Source organism: Bison bison, unplaced genomic scaffold, assembly GCF_000754665.1.
Source record: "Bison bison bison isolate TAMUID 2011002044 unplaced genomic scaffold, Bison_UMD1.0 scf7180017864063, whole genome shotgun sequence".
NCBI classification, from domain to species: domain Eukaryota; kingdom Metazoa; phylum Chordata; class Mammalia; order Artiodactyla; family Bovidae; genus Bison; species Bison bison.
The window spans coordinates 1,631,959-1,651,092 of NW_011494635.1; the positions used below are offsets into that span (position 1 = coordinate 1,631,959).

General features: G+C 45.5%; 1 protein-coding gene across 1 annotated transcript in view; it reads right to left on the reverse strand.

The window, feature by feature from the left end:
- The window catches only part of RALGAPA2 (Ral GTPase activating protein, alpha subunit 2 (catalytic)), a 283,032-nt gene that overhangs the window by 216,497 nt on the left and 47,401 nt on the right, over nt 1-19,134 (reverse strand). Inside the window, exons 6-10 of the mRNA XM_010836602.1 lie at nt 13,884-13,927; nt 10,815-10,992; nt 8,039-8,154; nt 4,243-4,381; nt 3,364-3,563 (exon numbers count right to left, since the gene is read on the reverse strand). Coding sequence (XP_010834904.1) covers nt 3,364-3,563; nt 4,243-4,381; nt 8,039-8,154; nt 10,815-10,992; nt 13,884-13,927 — 677 coding nt within the window. The remainder of the gene's footprint in view (nt 1-3,363; nt 3,564-4,242; nt 4,382-8,038; nt 8,155-10,814; nt 10,993-13,883; nt 13,928-19,134) is intronic.

Consider the following 19,134-nt stretch of genomic DNA (forward strand, 5'->3'; position numbering starts at 1 on the left):
CCTGAGCCCTTATTTTCTCTCTTGACTAACATTCCCCAAGTGACCTTCCCTATCTGTCTAAAAAGCGACTCCCTGACAGGGGTGTCAGTGGGAAATCTAGGCAACTCACAATGTGCGGTGACCTTCACGGTTGAAACTGATGGGAAAAACCGGGACCTAGAAATTTCACTAGGGTATTATGATTTAGCCCAACGTCTGGGAACTAGAGGTTCTGGCAGAACTAATACACTATACCTATCCCAAACATGAGGCTCTCCTCGGATGCTATTAACCAGTCTCGAAAATCCATGTTCTGTTCTGGACGACCAAAGAGCCACACCCATTCATCCTGGTTTCTAAATTGGGCAGGCAACTCTGACCCGTTATTCCCTGTAGGGGTATGCTAAGTCACTTCAATCGTTTCCAACTCTGTGCGACCCCATAGACGGCAGCCTACCAGGCTCCCCCGTCCCTGGGATTCTCCAGGCAAGAACACTGGAGTGGGCTGCCATTTCCTTCTCCAATGCATGAAAGTGAAAAGTGAAAGTGAAGTCACTCAGTCGTGTCCGACTCTTAGCGACCCCATGGATTGCAGCCTAACAGGCTCCTCCATCCATGGGATTTTCCAAGCAAGAGTACTGGAGTGGGGTGCCATTGCCTTGGGTACCCACCCCTGAAAACCTAACCCTATGGTGGGAGCCTAAACAAAATACTCTCTACCTTGAGGACAAAACCCAGGATGCCTCACAACACTTAAATCCCTTCCTAAATGCCCTCACTGCTGCTGGTGTTGCAGCAAGTGGAGTGACGGTCTCCTCCCAGCTAAGAGACTGCCTCTGTTCCATTATGCCATGCTCCAGTTGTAAGGCAGATGGAAATCCTTTTCCTCTTTGGTAAACCTGTTTTGCTGCCCAGCTTAAACCCAGTCATGGTGTCTATTTCATATGTGGGGATAAAGCTTATTTATCCCTACCACCTTTTTGGTCAGGAACTTGCTCCCTAGGGCATGTTACACCCCACACAGATCTGGCCTGGAGTAATACTTCCTTGCCTTTACCAGTATATACCAACCAGAGGATACGTCATGCAGTAATACTTACCCCTCTTTTCCTGGCATTAGTACTGACTGCTGGTTTGACAGGAGTTGCCATGGGGGGAACTTCTTTACATAAATTTCAGCAGCTTTCTACCAACACTGCTGTATCCATAGAAAAAACGGTGAGGACCTCCAACGCCTACAATCCCAGTTAGACTCCCTAGCCGCAATGGTCCTACAAAATCGTCAGGCCCTAGATTTACTGACTGCAGGACAGGGGGGCACTTGTCTCTATCTAAAGGAAGAATGCTGTTTTTATTACAACCAGTCTGGGCAGGTCCAAGAAGATATCAAGGGGCTTTTGGAACAGGCCACAAAGATCCAGGATTTGAGTTCAACAAGTGCATGCAGTTCTCTTTCTCTCCCTTCTTGGCTCCTACCGTTCATGGGTCCAGTGACAACTGTCTTATTAGGCCTCCTATTTGGCCCCTGTATACTCCAGCTCCTTACAAAGTTTATTTCCAGCAGACTCCAGCAGTTCCAAGCCAAATTGATGTTACTACAAGGGTGGAAGCTGGTTTCAGATGTGGAACATCCCAACTTAGATCAGGTAGAGAGAGACCTCTGCTCTGCTAGACAGGCCTATGCCCATGCACAGCAGGAAGAAGTTACAGAAGAAAGAGACCTCTGCCCCAATTCCCAAGAAGTATCTTTAGTATGAAGTCTCTCAGGGACGAGTTGTTAGGGGAAGCACACTGAAACCATCCACCCTGGCCAGGCACCATAGTAACCATTTGCATGAGTTGTTTTATGACAGGAGATCCTGATAAGGAGGAACTAATAAGCCACCACCAACCAGAAGAGTTCGGGAAAGGTTGAAAGGAGACACCGCATGTCCGTCCACTTCCCAGAATCCCTCTTGCTAGCATCCATCTTGGCTGAGCGATGCATGCGCCACCAAGAAAGACTCTGAATTAGAATGATTGGCCAAAGACCACCTGGAAACTAATCCTATCACCATAAAACACCACGTTGAGAGCCACGCAGCAGAGCAGCTCTCCTGAGTTCCCTTACCCTACTGCTCTCCACCCGGGTGCCCTTCCCAATAAAATCTCTTGCTTTGTCAGCACGTGTCTCCTCCGACAATTCTTTTCCAAGTGTTAGACAAGAGCCCACTCTTGGGGCCCTGTAGGGGGCCCTCCCCCTTCCTACAACAGTTATGTCCTGTTCTTTTTTCCTTCTGCCCTCACAATGTCTGCAAAGTAGGTCTGCACCTATGGTCTTATCTATTAATATTAGTTTCTGAGTTCCATCTCTGATTTTTTTTTTTAATCAGTGCTGTGGGACAGTTCTTCAGAAAACCAAGTTTGTCCTCAGCAGTGACTATTACCATTTTGAGTTTACCTACTAAATTTGTAAATTCAGAAATTAAAGTTGTTGTTTTTTTTTTTTTAACTTCTAGCAAGTCTTTTGTTGCTCTTATCATGGACCCTGTGTTCTGGACCTGCTGGGTGCTCCACCATGAGGGGACTGAGGACCCCTCGGCAAGGGCAGGGGTGGTGCACCCTCCAGCCTGGGACGGACGTCACACGTCTAGGAACTGCAGGGCATCGGCCAGCCTGCACTAAGTGGACCACACTTCCTGGCTCTGTCCTTGGAGCCAATAAATAAGAGCACACAAAACCGTGACTCCTCCAAGCAACGGCCACTCTGACTGGTGTCCTGCTCTGCCTGCACAAAAGCCTGAAGACACGTCCCCTGCCGGGAAAGCCCCATGCATCTGACCAAGGCCAGGGAGAGAGCGAGGCCCCACAGGCCCCACGTGAGAAGAGGGCTTCACCCAGGCCTCAGAAAGCGCTGCCTTCTGTTCCGGGGACCCCATCATGGCTCAACGACCACCTGAAATCCAGAGGTGCTGACCCACCCCTTCCCCGAGAGCCCCGGGGGCACCTGGCAGGCTCAGGTGACCTGTCCGTGACCACCTCATGATTGCTGGGGACCTTCCCTGGACTGGAGTGAGCAAGGCCAGGGAGGCCCTCTGTCTCATGCTCAGAGGTCACTGGGGGCTGAGTGAAGGAGGGGAGGTAAGAGGGAGCCAGGAGCACACACGTCAGCCACCTGCTCAAAAGGCCACAAGGTTGCCTCATCATGGCAAGGCCAAGAGAACCCAGCAAGTGCTAACTTACACTTCCTCTGAAACCTCAGCATCACAGAGGGTGGAGCCAGTGAAACCGAGTCCCCATAGCCAACAACCTCTGAGAGCCAACAGCCTTGACAGTCCATTACTTTGGGGTTAGTAGGGCTTAAGACACCAGAATTAAAAGGTAAAAAAGTGACGAATGACATACCTGAATGATTTTAGGCAATACATCAACTCCATTCTTAGTGTTCTGTGTTGCAGTTAGATACTTTTTTTCCAAAAAGAAAGTCACCATCCACTTAATGAAGACGACACGAGCTGCCATGTACGGGATCTTTGTGCTGTAAATGCTCTCATTGTCTCGAGTGGTAGTGACATACACAGGCTTTGGTCTCAGGTGGGGGATGTCTGCAGGACAAGAGAACACATGATCAGGTTAGCGAATCTTTTTTTTTTTTTTTAATGTGGACCATTTCTAAAGTCTTTATGGAATCTGTTACAATATTGCTTCTGCTCTATGTTTCAGTTTTTTAGCCATGAGGCATGTGGGATCTCAGTTCCCCAACCAGGGATTGAACCTGCACCCTCCGCTTTGGAAGGTGAGATCCTAACCACTGGACCACAGGGAAGTCCCCAGGTTCATGACTCTTAACATCATATAACCCCTAAGAATGTTTCCATTTCTAATTAAATAGACATACATCTGGTTGCTTAAATGCTGCTGTTTAGTTGCTGAGTTGTGTCTGCTTCTTTTGTTACCCCACAGACTGTAGTCCACTAGGCTTCTCTGTCTGCGGGGATTCTCCAGGCAAGAATACTGGAGTGGGTTGCCATGCCCTCCTCCAGGGGATCTTCCCGACCCCAGGGATCAATATACCATGATCCGTATCAAATTACTCCTGAGTTACAGGACCCACAGATGGCCTTTATTGCTCAGGACTCAGGCAAATCTCAGTCTGTACAAATAGTTCAAATCATTTATTAAGAAACTGGAAAACCCTTACAACAAAGTGACTATTAAATATGAAAAAAAAATTATTTTACGTAATCATTGTAAGAGACTGCACACACAGCTATCAGTACTCACCCAGCACAGGCTTGTAGATGTTGGTTGACTTGGTAAATGAGGGAAACAGATGAGGAAGGTAATACTTTCGAAACAACGTAAACAGAAATTTAAACCCAGTCTCCTGATTCTCCTTATGCTTCCACTCCAAGCTTGCGGCCTTCAGATAATAGTCATGGGGGGCGGGGGAGAACATACATATAGTTACACTTCACATTAATGAATATCAGCTGAAATGCTGATACACTGTTAAAACCCCCATCCTAAATGAAACACTTGACAAATAGCATTGACCATCATGTAATAACATCTTAATACTCAAATGAGTCCAAGAATGAATACTTCAAAACAAAACAGTAACTACATAAAAAACAGCATTTTTACTGGATATTCAAGAAAGAAAACAATCAAAGCTGATGGTATCTTTTAAACTTGCCCCACTACATCATTCCTGTATTTTTTTCTCCATGTTCCTTGTGATGATTTAACACTCTTTGTGCCCTTAAAATGTTTATCCAGAAGTAGTGCAAAAGATGCAGAAGACAATGGCACCCCACTCCAGTACTCTTGCCTGGAAAATCCCATGGACAGAGGAGCCTGGAAGGCTGAAGTCCATGGGGTCGCTAAGAGTCGGACACGACTGAGCGACTTCACTTTCACTTTTCACTTTCATGCATTGGAGAAGGAAATGGCAACCCACTCCAGTGTTCTTGCCTGGAGAATCCCAGGGACAAGGGAGCCTGTTGGGCTGCTGTCTATGGGGTCGCACAGAGTTGGACACGACTGAAGTGACTTAGCAGCAGCAGCAGCAGCAGTGCAAAAGAGGCCATTTATAATACACAAGAATTAAAGAAACAATCTCTTGCAAGAATTTCATACCATGTTACCTACATGAAAAAAAAAATCATTATCAAAAGGCAAAGCTACAGAATCTTGCAAAGCACACAAAAAAGCAATCCAAAGGCTACATGTGTAACTGAATCACTGCTCAATGCACCTGAAACTGACATGACATTGTAAATCAACTATTTTTCAATTAAAAAAAAAACAACACAATCTGCAGGCTGGGATAAGCCATTAAGTTTAAAACTCCCATGTGTGAAGACACTGCTTCCCTGTCAAATAGCCAGCTCTGTGTAGGCCCGGAAGGAACGTTGCAAACACTTCCTCTGCAGGGAGCGACCCGCACAGGTCAAGAATCCAAACAGGTGATCGAGAGCCATCTCCTACCACCCAGGGAAACGCGGTGTGAACAGGCCCTTCGAGAGTGCCTACTGGTGGCTGTCATGCTTGTGAGACCACCGAGCTCCAGAGCAAAGCATCCCAACATCCTCCTGACCAGCCCACCTGGAGCACCTGCAGTCCAGGGACGAGGGGCCCAGTGTCCATCACCTGTCAGAATCCCTCCAGGTAAGGCAAGGAGGAAGCTCTGCTTGGAGGACCCACCTGCCCGACAGACCGGGGAAGGAGGGGCAAGTGGACACCGCATACAACCCTGCACACAGCAGAGAGGGCTCACCACCACCCTCTACCAGTCCTCCTCTGCTGGGATCTGGGGTGTTATGGGATCAGCGTGTCACACAGCTCGTTACTGACACGTCTGGAATGAAACCCAAGTCCCCCAGCACACCCGGATTCTGGCTACTCTGCTGTTTTTCTGCAACGGATAGAAGGCCAGACCCGACCACTCCTGGACAGATGGGACTGAGATGTGGGCAGCAGGGGCCCACATGGCCAAGACCCAGGGCTTCCCAGAGGTGAGAGGACCCAGGTTGGCACCCAGGATGCAGGAGTCCTGAACTTGTGGTGCTGCTAGAGGAACCGGGGAGAGAAGAGCAGACGGGGTCACCCTGAGGGACACGGTGGGCAGAGGGGGCAGAGGAAACACAGCCGTTAGAGAAAACTGGAAAAGAGGAGGAGTAGGGGGTCATCCCAGGAGGAGAGACCCTGAGGAAGGAGGGGTCCCTGAGTTGTCCAGAGGTGCAGGATGGCCAACACTCGTGTCCTTCTCTGGACCTGACACACCAGACCCTGGTCACCCTGGGCCCCGATTTCACAGTGACAGGACAAAAAAAGGCAGGTGACAGTGATGTCATGGGCCCAGTGGGTGAGGAACTGGATGGGCAGAGGTTACACATCAACTGAAGCTGAAGCTCCAATACTTGGGCCACGTGCTGCAAAGAGTTGACTCACTGGAAAAGACCCTGATGCTGGGAAAGACTGAGGGCTAGAGAGAAGGCGGCGACAGAGGATGAGATGGTTGCATGGCATCACCAACTCAACGCACATGAGTTTGAGTAAATTCTGGGAGTTGGTGATGGACAGGGAGGCCTGGTGTGCTGCAGTCCATGGGGTCACAAAGAATCGGACACAACTTGGTCACTGAACAACAACAACACACCAGGTTGTGAGAGGAAGGACAGAGCCTGAACATATGCCCTGGAGAAGCTCAGGGACCAGGGATGTGTTTGCTGAGAGAAAAGAAACAGTAGCATTTCCCAAGCCACATCAATGTCCAGAAATACTGACCGAGAGACACAAATTCCCTGGTGAAATCAGAAGTGAATGATTTGTTAAGAGAAAGGATCATCTGACATAAAGGAGGCTGTGCTAGTAACATGAAGAGATAATCCACAGATTTCCTTCAGGCCCCTGCCCTTTGCCCATCACTCGGGACCTACCCAGTCAGCCCTGGGGCCTGCTCCTCCCCCATCCATTCTCCTCAGAACAGAGAATGGGGCAGGGGAAGAGCAAACAGGCAAAAACAGAGACACAGGGAGATAACAGAAACTGCTACACTAGTCTCTGCCCTCAGTTCCTGGCACAGAGGCCCTAGCTCCCTGCTTACTTCTTTGTGACCAGAGCTCTGGGCAACTCTGAAGGGGCTCCCAGATGGGGCTGGTCACCAGCAGGACCAAGCCATGGTTGGAAGCTCAGAATTTTCAGTTCTCACCCTGCCGCCTGCACCACTGTTCCAAGAGGAGAGAAGGGCTGGAAATGGAGTTGATAACTGATCATCTCTCCTGCAAAGAAGCCACCATAAAAATCCCAACAGCCCCAGGTTTCAGGCAGTGTCCGGGTTGAACACATGGACACTCTGGGAGGGTGACGCACCCCCATCCACAACGACAGAAGCCCCCACACTCAGAACCCCCCTCACCACAGACCTCACCCCGTGTGTGTCTTCATCCAGCAGTCACCTGTGTCCTTTGCCACACCCTTTCCTAAATGGGCAACTGAACCAATGCTTCCCCCAGTTCTGTGAGCTACTCTAAAATTCACTGAACCTGAGGAGGGAGTCATGGGACCCTCTGATTTGTAGCCAAACTGGATGGAAGCTGTGGGCAACCTGGGGACCGGCTACCTGTGACTGGCACTGAGTGGGGGCGGGAGGGATACAGGCCACAGAACTTTCCTGTGAGATCTGAGACCACCTCGGGGAGGCAGGGTTGGAAGTGAGTGAAACTGTGGCACTGGTATTGCAGAGAATGACTTGTTGATTCAGATGCCCACGCATTTGGTGAGAAGTGTCATATATGAACTGAATAATATGAGATTGTATGAAAGTAAAGGAGGCAGATGGAGGATGGAACTGCTTCCTTTACACACACACACACACACACACACACAGTAGCATGCAGGCCTGGTCTTTGCTGAAGCATCCTAGCATACATTCTACATTTAGTGAAATATCACATAAAATCACCAAGAAAAAACAAAAGTAAAAAATACGGACAAACAGGAAGAGAAGAGGCCGTGTTTTCTCTTCCCTATGAGGATGTGAACACCACTGAATCATCCGTGGTTCCGCTCATACCTGAGTAACCATATATTTCAACAGCACTTGAAGAAAAAAGCACGTTTGGTCCTCGGCGATCTTCTCCCCTGATACGGCTGGCAGCAGTGGAGTGATTTCTTCCGGATGGATCTTCGCTGCAGAGTGGGAAACAAGGAAAGCTCCTTCACCAAAGTTAAATTTCAAATAGGGCTTTAAAAATGGCCTCTATTAAAATACATGTGCCTATATGGACTGCAGACAAATGGTACTGATTAACCTATTTGCAAGGCCCAAATAGATGCAGATGTAGAGAAGGGACAGGTGGACACATGGGGAAGGAGAAGGTGGGACCAACTGAGAGAGCAGGACTGACGCATTTATGCTACCTTGTGTAAAATAGACAGGTAGTGGGATGCTGCTGTAAAGCACAGGGAGCTCAGCTCGGTGCTCTGACATGACCAAGAGGGGTGGGATGGCGGGTGGAGTGGGAGAGAGGCTCAAAAGGGAGGGGATATATGTATACTTGTAGCTGATGCACATTGTTGTATGGCAGAAACCAATACAACATTGTAAAGCAATTATCCTCCAATTAAATAATTTTTTTAAAGTGCCTCACTTCACTGTATAGCAGAAACTAGCACAACATTGTAAATCAACTATACTCTGATAAAAATTTTAAAAGGTAAAGCAACATAAAATAACCAAATACAATACAGGTACCAAGCACTGGAACTGCTCACACCGCAGGTCAGGCCACATGACCAGGGGACAGATGCCCACAAAGCCACCTCCCTCACTGGACCATTCCTCACCCTTGCACCTTCTGCTCTGACCAGCCCAAGGTCAAATACCTGTCACTGGGCAATACAGTGATCCGCAGTGACAAAACTTGCCCATTAGGCAAGTTCCTTGAAAACTCCCTGGGCTCAAAAGATGGCATTACTAGTCCCATGAGGCCACCACTGCTCTTCATGAAAACTGCATGAAAATACACATCTGGTGATAAAGAGCCTGGAGCATCAGGGATTTCCCTGGTGGTCCGGTAGTTAAGAATCTGCCTTCCAATGCAGGGAACATGGGTTCAGCTCCTGGTTGGGGAGGTAAGATCACACATGCCACGAGGCAACTAAGCCCAAGCAATGCAACTACTGAGCCCAAGTGCTGCAATGAAGAGAGGGCATGCCAAAACGGAGATTCCGTGTGCCACAAGTAAGATCCTATGCAGCTGGACCATAAAGAAAGCTAAGCACTGAGGAACTGATGCTTTTGAACTGTGGTGTTGGAGAAGACTCTTGAGAGTCCCTTGGACTGCAAGGAGATCAAACCAGTCAATCCTAAAGGAAATCAACCCTGAACACATTGGAAGGACTGATGCTGAAGCTGAAGCCCCATTACTTTGGCCACTTGATGTGAAGAGCTAACTCATTGGAAAAGACCCTGATGCTGGGAAAGATTGAAGGCAGGAGAAGGGGACGACAGAGGATGAGACGGTTGACTGGCGTCACTGACTCGATGGACATGAGTCTGAGCAAACTCCAGGAGGCAGCGAAGGACAGGGAAGCCTGGCGTGCTGCAGTCCATGGGGTCGCAGAGTCAAGCACGACTTCATCAATTGAACAACAATAACAAGCCAAATAAATAAATATTTTTTTAAAAAGAGCCAGGGGAACAAATGAACACCCACTTATAAAACAATCGCTGTACGGAAAACAGGCAGCAGTTTGGATGCAGATTTAAATCTCATGAACAGCAACAAAAGCACTTGCTCCAGCCAGACACACCATGTGTCTCTGCTCCTGCCAACAGCTGTCCCCTTCCTTCCCCTCCAGTTTCCTCCACTCCAGTAAATCTCTCCTGTCATCATTTCATATAAAACAGGCTCCAGTTCTGTCAGTTCAAATGTCTGTAAAACAGGAGTATGCAGATGACACCACTCTAACGGCATAAAGCGAATAAGAACTAAAAAGCCTCTTAATGAGGGTGAACGGGGAGAGTGAAAAGGCTAGCTTAAAGCTCAACATTCAAAATACTAAGATCCTGGAATCCGGTCCCACCACTTCATGGCAAATAGATGGGGAAAAAATGGAAACAGTGGCAGAGCTTATCTTCTTGGGCTCCAAAATCACTGTGAAGAGTGGCTGCCGCCACAAAATTAAAGACGCTTGCTCCTTGGAAGAAAAGCTATGACAAACCTAGGTGGCATATTAAAAAGGAGAGACATCACTTCGCTGACAAAGGTCTGTATAGTTAAAGCTATGGTTTTTCCAGTGGTCATGTATGGCTGTGAGAGTTGGACCATATAGAAGGGTGAGCACTGAAGAACTGATGCTTTTGAACTGTGGTGCTAGAGAAGACTTGAGGGTCCCTTGGACATCAAGGAGATCAAACCAGTCAGTCCTAAAGGAAATCAACCCTGAATATTCACTGGAAGGCCTGATGCTGAAGCTGAAGCTCCAATACTTTGGCCACCTACTTCAAAAAGCTGACTCACTGGAAAAGACCCTGATGCTGGGAAAGATTGAGGGAAGAAAGAAAAGAGGGTGACAGAGGATGAGACGGTTGGATGGCATCATAGACTCAACAGACATGAGTTTGGGCAAACTCAGGGAGATAGTGAAGGACAGGGAAGCCTGGCGTGCTGTAGTCCTTGGGGTTGCAAAGAGTTGGACAGGACTTAGAGACTGAACAACAACAATTCCTCTTCAGAATCCATCCATGAAACCGAGGTTTCTGTTAGGAAAAGGACAGAATGAGGGATTCCTTATCGCAACGTGGAGGGTAGTTTCTGCCTGTTGGATGGGCCAGTATCACTCACCATCAGCCATGTTGGGGCCAGGGTTGATGAGCGTGTCCAGTGTACAGGGCCCCCTGGACGACATGATGGCAGGGAATCCTGGCACCAGGCTAGCAAAAATCAGCACCTGCTCTTCTGCACAGTTCGTCTGAAGTGCTTGAAGCCACAGAAGAAACAGCCGGATTCCTTCACATCTTATCTAAAAACAAAACGAAAGGCAGCAAAATGAAACAGGCAGTCACACTTGTATGAGTGTACTACAGTGCAGCATTGGTTCTGAGGGACAGATCTAGAAGCTCAAAGCATCACTGAAGTCCTGCACCAAGTTCTCCCCTGTGTGACCAGGAAGCAAGGACACTGCAGCCCAGCACAAGGGCCGGAGGAGCTGGGCTCCAGTGCAGCCTCAGCCACTTTCTAGCTGAGCTGTGAGTGTGGAGGACCACTTAACTTCTCCGTGCCTCACCTCCCCAGCAGTGAAGCAGGCGTGATAACAAAGTTTATCACCAAGTGCTCGTATATGGTGAAGTGGACTGGAACTGCCTGGCTCACAGTAACTGCTACCTAAGCATTTCCTAGTAGTTGCATTTTATTCCTTACAGCAATGGTGTCATCAACGCTCGATTACTCATGAAAACCACGCAAAGAGAATCTTGCTCCGGATTTACACCGTGCTTTGGATAGAACCTGTCAGGTCACTGCATTATACACAGGTACCATGTTCTTGAAAATCACAACACTTAGACCTAAAAGGGCCCCACGGACCTGGCTGAGGGGGACAGGCAGCCTCTGGCTTCCCTATCCTGTTCTCCTGATGCCCTCCCCTGGCTCCAAATAGTCGGCATCACCCATAGAAAAACATCAATACAGGCAGATGTGACCTTTTTCCTTCTCTGCACTTAAAACTTTCAGCTTCATCCCATTCCTAGAATTCATAAACACAGGTAACTCCATTTTTATATCCCTAAATGGCTGGAAAGGTGATGTCAATAAAAGAGATTAAATAAGCAAGAGAGATGGAAAAAAAAAAAATCAGACGCAGCTGAAAGATGTAGTGAGCTCTGAAAGCAGGCAACTGAGGGGCTGCCTGGTGCCTCTTCAGTGACACCAAAATGGTGCTAATTTCTAAAGAGCCAGGGTTCAAACCAGGCCCAGGGTCTGCAGGAAAGTAAGAGCGGAGGAGAGATGGAGGGAAGGAAGGAGAGGAGGGAAGAAAGGAAAGAAGGGAGGAAGGGAAGGAGAGGAAAGGGGATGGATGGAATGAAAGGAAGGTGGGAAGGACAGAGGGAGGAAGGAAGAAAGAGAGAGGGGGAAGATGGGGGGGAAGATGGAGGGAGGGGAGGGAGGGAAAGCTTGGTTGACTCCCCAGAGAAGTCAAATACACCAAGACAGACATCCCATCAACTGTGATCCCCGGGAGCCCCTCTAGACAAGCCCTGGACTCACCACTGCCCTACCCTGCTCACACCTGCCCAGCAGATAAGTGGTGACTTTGCTGAATACATAATGCGATTCACCGCCAGACAAAAAAAATATATATATATCAGGGCTAGATCCCCTGGAGAAGGAAATGGCAATCCACTCCTGGACTCTTGCCTGGAAAATCCCATGGACGGAGGAGCCTGATAGGCTACAGTCCATGGGGTCGCAAAGAGTCAGACACGACTGAGCGACTTCATTTTCACTTTCTATGTATATCTAACCAAATTATATCAAATTTAACAAGAGCAAAGTTTCTAGACACTTTGATAAAGTCTCCAATTTTTTAGGTTAACTGTATTTAAAGTAAAGTGAAGTGAAGTCAAAGTCGCTCAGTCGTGTCTGACTCTTTGCAACCTCGTGGACTATATAGTGCATGGAATTCTCCAGGCCAGAATACCAGAGTAGGTAGCCATTCCCTCCTCCAGGGGATCTTCCCAACCCAGGGTTCAAATCCAGGTCTCCCACATTGCAGGCTGATTCTTTACCAGCTAAGCCACAAGGGAAGCCCAAGAATATTGGAGTGGGTAGCCTATCCCTTCTCCAGGGGATCTTCCCGATCCAGGAATTGAACTAGGGTCTCCTGCATTGCAGCTGGATTATTTACCAACTGAGCTATTAAGATAATTAAATATAAATAAGGTCAATAATAAACAGAAGATAACAACCTGGTAAGTTTTAGCTATAAGACCACTAATTAAAATAGAAAGGAGAAAATACAGAAAAATCGTGAAACTATAGACAGTTCGTCTCTTTTTTTTTCCAACAAGTAAGAGAGCATGAACCTATACAGTTTGAGTGGTTAGGGGCTGTTTAAGCTAATATAAACACCAAAATATATTAGCTTATTAAAGGCACACACATAAATTAAATAGCTATGAGTGAATTATCTTCCATAAAATATACATCCTGGTTTCTCTTGCTACTTATGTTTCAGGGTCATAAGTATTATTCTGGTATTAAACAGTATACTGTCATTTTAAAAGGCACAGTCATTTAAAATTAGCCAATTTTAACCTAAATTATAAGATCAATCTGCTGCTACAAAAAAAAAAAAAGAATAATAAACATTCGAGAGTAAGGTTCTGCTGCCCTTTTTCTCCACAAGCATTCTCAAAAATAGCAAAAAATGATTCTGAGACAACTATAGTTTTTTTTTTGTTTTTTTTATTATTATTATTTTTTTAATTTTTAAATTTACTTACAGGTATACATGTGTTCCCCATCCTGAACATTACTGGGGTGTACAGAATCAGAAACATTAGCTCTGAGGCTTAGGCAGGACCTGGGTCAACCCCTTCTCTTTCCAACAATGAAGCTGAAGCAGTCAGCACCTCAGCTGAATAGCAGAATCAAAATCAGAACGCAGGATTCCAAACTCCCAGTCCCAAGCCACTTTCTCCTGAGAAGGTTGAAAATGTCTATCACAGTAAATTATGATGTAAGAACAAAAACTCCAACAATATTCGTCATATCATTTCTCAATAAAAAACTAAAACTAAGTTAAATGGATTTTAAAGAATTTTTTTTAATGGCTTAATGCTGTCATTTTATGGTATGAATTCGTTTAAAAGTAATGAAAAAAGCCATTACATCTGCATCTAAAATAAATACCTTAATAGAATTTCCAGTGTGTAGAAGCTTCTTTAAAGTTGAGCCTGAAAGTTTAAAAAAATGAATTAGAAATGGAATATATGAATGCATATTTAAGATCTATTTTTAGTTTTAGAGAGAAAAAATGTGCTTATACCATTTTTCAAACATAAAAGGAAGAAGGCTGACCTTCAGAAGCAAAGCAATGTCACAGAAGGAGACATGTTTTCAGGATAAAAGCATTTTAAGTATGAACTTCTACAAATTCTTTTAAAAGAGTCAAAATGATTGATAGTAAGGTAACCTAAATGCCCACAGTGGATTGATTATGCGAAAATGTTTCTGTCAGGCACAAAATGAATGACTTTTTTAAATCTCTAAAGGAAAACATAATATAAAACTACCGCTCACAAAACATTTTTACAAGAACGTTTTACGAATATTCAGGACAGCATGCCGCTCTGCTTGCAATGACAACCACATTTATGGTTTCAGTCCATCTATAAATCACCTTGCAGAGCACTTGGGTCACTGTCGAGGAGAGGGACTCAAAGTTTGGTCAGAACTACTTCAGCCAAGAGTAAAACCACGGAGTACAGCCTATGGGGCGAGAAGGCTCCTCAGGAGGATGGAGACGTGTACCTGTGACCCTCTAGATGTGTCCATGCCTTTAGCATGGAGACAGCTTGGCAACCCCACCTCAGTATCACATGTGGCCCCTAAATGAGGTCTCAACCTCACAAAGGATATAATCTTTAAAAATGAGAATATACTGGAAGTCTTAAGCTTTTCTTCCAATTTTTTGAGAAAAAAATATTATTTAGATTTCCTGATGCAGAGTTTTGTGTAATATTTTAAAACTGAATATCACTTTCCAACACCAACGTAGTTCGAAGAAACAGAGTCAGTGCCTTGACAATTGCTGCAGGTTGTATCTATGTGGACATGGGTGTGCACTAAGTCACTTTGGTCGTATCCGACTCTTTGCAACCCCATGGATTGTAGCCCACCAGGCTCCCCCATCCATGAGATTCTCCAGGAAAGAATACTGGAGTCGGTTGTCATGCTGTCCTCTGGGAGATCTTCCCGACCCAGGGATCGAACCTGCGTCTCTTACATCTCCTGCATTGGCAGGTGGGTTTTTCATCACTAGCACCACCTGGGAAGCCCCATCTATGTGGACAGATACACAAATATCAGCTAAATGCATGCGCTTTAGGAATTCATTAGCCAGCTAGTTTTCTGAAGGAACTTTGTATGACTGCTGTTACACCTAATGCTGGGCTCAGAGGAAACTCACCACTATCATGACTAGGCTGCAGCACTAGATTACCAATGGTTTGTAATTAAATGAGGAAGTGCCTGCTTCCCTCTACTCCTATCACCAAAGCATGTCCAGTGATTTGGGGTTCAGGGTCAGCACTGCCTGGGCGGGGCTCTTAGAGCTGAGGCTCAAGTGCCTATGCTAACGGACTATTTCTCCCACACCCACCCGCCAACTGGTCCTCATCCCTCGCCTCCCTGTTCATCTGTTTTTGGACAAAGTCCATTCTGCCCCCATTTAGTTTTTGTTTCATGATGCCTTGGGGGACCTGGTGATGCTTGCCAGGTCCAGCAGACACCTCACCTCCCAGGAGACTGGGGATGAAGTCTGCACAGACAGCTCTCTTCCAAGACATCTGAAAAATCCACCGTCTTACAACACATCCTCGAAAACACTTTCTCCAGTCATTGTGTGTGACCACCGGGGATTGTCAGTCCTTCCCCATCTTGAAATGAGCCCAGCGTTTTTATTTTAAACTTTCAGCCTACCCATAATTGCCTGTATCCACTCTTCCCTGCACAGGGAGGAGTAAATACATATAAAAAGGACAGACTTTACAAACAGACGCAGGGAATCTGCTCCATTATCTGTCAATAGTCCCCTGCTTTTTAAAATCCTCCTGTTAATTTGTTATAGCCCAAAAGAAAACTAATATATATTTGATCTATTCCATCCTGTTGTATTCAGAAACTCTCAGAACACTTTTAAAATAAGAATATTATAAAGAAAAATGTGTGCAGTGCAGGCACATATCAGAGGGTTTCAACATGAGAACCGGGGAAGAAGATCCAAGATCCTTCCCTGGCCACATTAGGTACTTCTTTGTTTGTTATTTATTTGGCTGCACCAGTCTTAGCTGTGGCATGCAGGAACTATAGTTGAATCATTAGAAGTCTTAGTTGCAGCTTGTGGGATAGTTCCCTGACCAGGGATTGAACCTGGGCCCCCTGCAGTGGGAGTTCAGAGTCTCAGCCACTGGACTACCAGGGAAGTTCCCACATTATGTATTTCTTAAAGGCCCTAAGTTCACAGAGATATTTCTACTTTTACTTTACCATTACGAAATCCATTTCATTCTAACTTCAAAAAGTTTCTGTCTACGTATCATTCCTATTTGGATGTTTAAACTCCTCATTCAAACTATAATTATCCCCAACCCCATCACTGCATGTGTCTTTTCAACCCTAATGATTGCCACTAGATTGACACACGTGTAAAAACAACAAATAAGTACACTAAAGTAGTTGAAAAATACTTAAAAATTAGAAAGCTCAATATTGAAAGATGAAAAAGTATTAAAACTCACGTTAGCTTAAATGTTTATCACACAGAATGTATTGTAATTTTACTTTCCTGACTTTAATGGAAGCAAATTAATCACTGCTTTCAAAAATCTACTTCTTGGCTTATCTCATTTTCGACTGCAAGACTTTCAATGCTTCAAAATCTCTTCCAATGAAGTGGAATCCTTTAAAAGTCTTTAAAAGATATTTAAAAGATAACAAAGACATTTTGAATCTAACATTGACATTATAAAATTCTTCATTTTTAATTAAAAAAAAAAAAAAAACCTCCCTGTGTGTGTGTGTGTGCATCATGCCTCAAACCAATGAATAAGCAATGGCAGTATGACACCAGAGGAGCGATAAGAACGTGGAGAAATGCCAAAAGGGTGGTGCACAAACTCTGCTGAAAGTGCCAGTGGAGCAAGGGCACAGGACCTCCCGGCACTGAAACATCGAAGAACAGGGGAGCAGCAGTCCACTGGAGGAAACTGACATTAACAATTTTCTCAGAATGAATCAAGGGCCTAAATGTGAAACATACAACTACACAATCTCTAGGAGAAAACACAGATCTTTTGCGATCTTGGGTTAGGCAAAGATTCATCAGACAAGACACCAAAAGCAAAATTCATAAAAGTAAGATTGATACCCTGGACTTCATCAAAATTAATAACATCTACTCCCTGAAGTAAACTATTATGACTGAAAAGACAAACCAGAGATGGGAAGAAAATATTTCCAAATCATATGTTTGATTAAAACACTTACAACCAAAATATGTGAAGAGCTCTTAGAATTCAGTATTAGGATGAAAAAACATCCTCAACTTGAAAAACAGGCAACAGATTCATAGATACACTTCACCAAGACATACAGGTGGCAAATGGCACATGAAAAGACGCTAAAGATCACGTAGTCATTAGAGAAATGCAAATTACAACCACAATGAGATACCACTACCACTAAAATTAAAACTCAGATCATACGAAGTGTTGATGAGAATGTGGTGTAACCGGAACTCTCACACTGCTAGCAGGAATGTAAAATGGTACAAACACTTTGTTAAACATATGTCTTTATATGATGCAGCCACTTCATTCTCAAAGATTGGAAAACACGTGTCCACACAAAGACTTGCATGCAAATGTTTACAGTAGCTTTATTTGTAGCCAAATACTATTAATAGAAACAACCCAAAGGCCCATCATCAAATGATGAACTATGGTATCTCCATGCAATGGAATACAGTACAACTCAGAAGTTAAAAAGAACGAACTGTTAATATCTGCACCAACACAGATGCACCTCAAAATAATTATACTGAGTGAAAGAAGCCAAACAAAACGGGAATATACTGCATGATTCTATTTCCATAAGACTCTAAAAAATCAAGCTATAAGGCCAAAAAGCAGACTGGTGTTTGCAGATTAGAGGACTAAGGGGTGAGCTGGGGAAGAGGGCAGGGGTGGTCAGGAGGAAATTCTTGGGAGTGATGGCTATATTCATCATCGTGATGGTATCCATGGCTGCACAGGTGTAGACCTGTGATTAAACTTATCAAATAATATATATTAAGCATGTACAATTTGTTGTATGTCAATGATAGTCCAAAAAAAGGTTTTCTTTAAAAAAGTAAAAAAAAAAACCCAGCAGGTAACCTGGAAATGATTGAATGACAGATCAGCGGGACGGAGGTTGTGGTTAAACAGAGATGTGTGTCATGACAAGGGTCGGAGGAGAATCAGGAAGCCACGGAGGGTGAGGGGTCATGGGGCTGATGGGTAACTTGCCAGGAAGGAAAAGGACTGGGAGAGAGTGAAGCCATTTAAAAGAAAGTAAGTGGGCAAAAGATAGAGGACACGCCGGCAACAAGGAGGGACAACGCAGCATCGTCAAGAGACAGAGGTTTCCATAGAGGGGGTGGTGGTCTTGGTCAGGACTTGGTCTTGCAGGAAAATAAAAAGGCCACAATCTCATCCCCATCCTCTGAAGGAGACAGAGAATGGTCAGAGAAAACCTGGGTTTCAGCAGTGTAGGAGACTGCAGGGCTGTTCCTTAACCCAAGAAGAGGGCTTCCAGACAACAGAGGGGTGATGGGCGAAAGACACTGGGAGGGCACAGCGTGAGCTGACATGGCATCAGGCCCAGCCAGCCCTTGGCGGGCAGGCCGCACACAGGTCCCCGGAGTTGGCTCAGCCTGGCCGTGATGCACCCTGAGAGGATCCTGGTGTGAAGTCCACAGGGAGCTACTGATCCCTCGGGAAGAGTGGGCTTTGGGTGACCTGACTGGGGTTGGGGGAACCAGGAGGGCTTGTCAGACTCAGACTCCTGAGGAGTGAGCCATAGAAACTATGAGAGATGAGTCTCAGAGGGTGTGTTCCCAATCCCAGGCAAATGTGGGGCCACTGGGTAGCCTGGGGGCATGACCAACACGGATACTCTTAAAAAGTCATCAGCCGATTTGCAGTTTATTTATGTACCTGGTTTTTATACTATCTACAAGAAAAATCTAGTTGAACAAACTAGATTTAACGACTCATATATAAAATCCCCGCACAAATTTTGGCCATGTGTGAACATTCACTGATTGAGCCTATACCTTTAAAGCCCAAAGTGTATTTTTTTTAATATTTATTTATTTTTGGCTGTGCTAGGCCTTCAT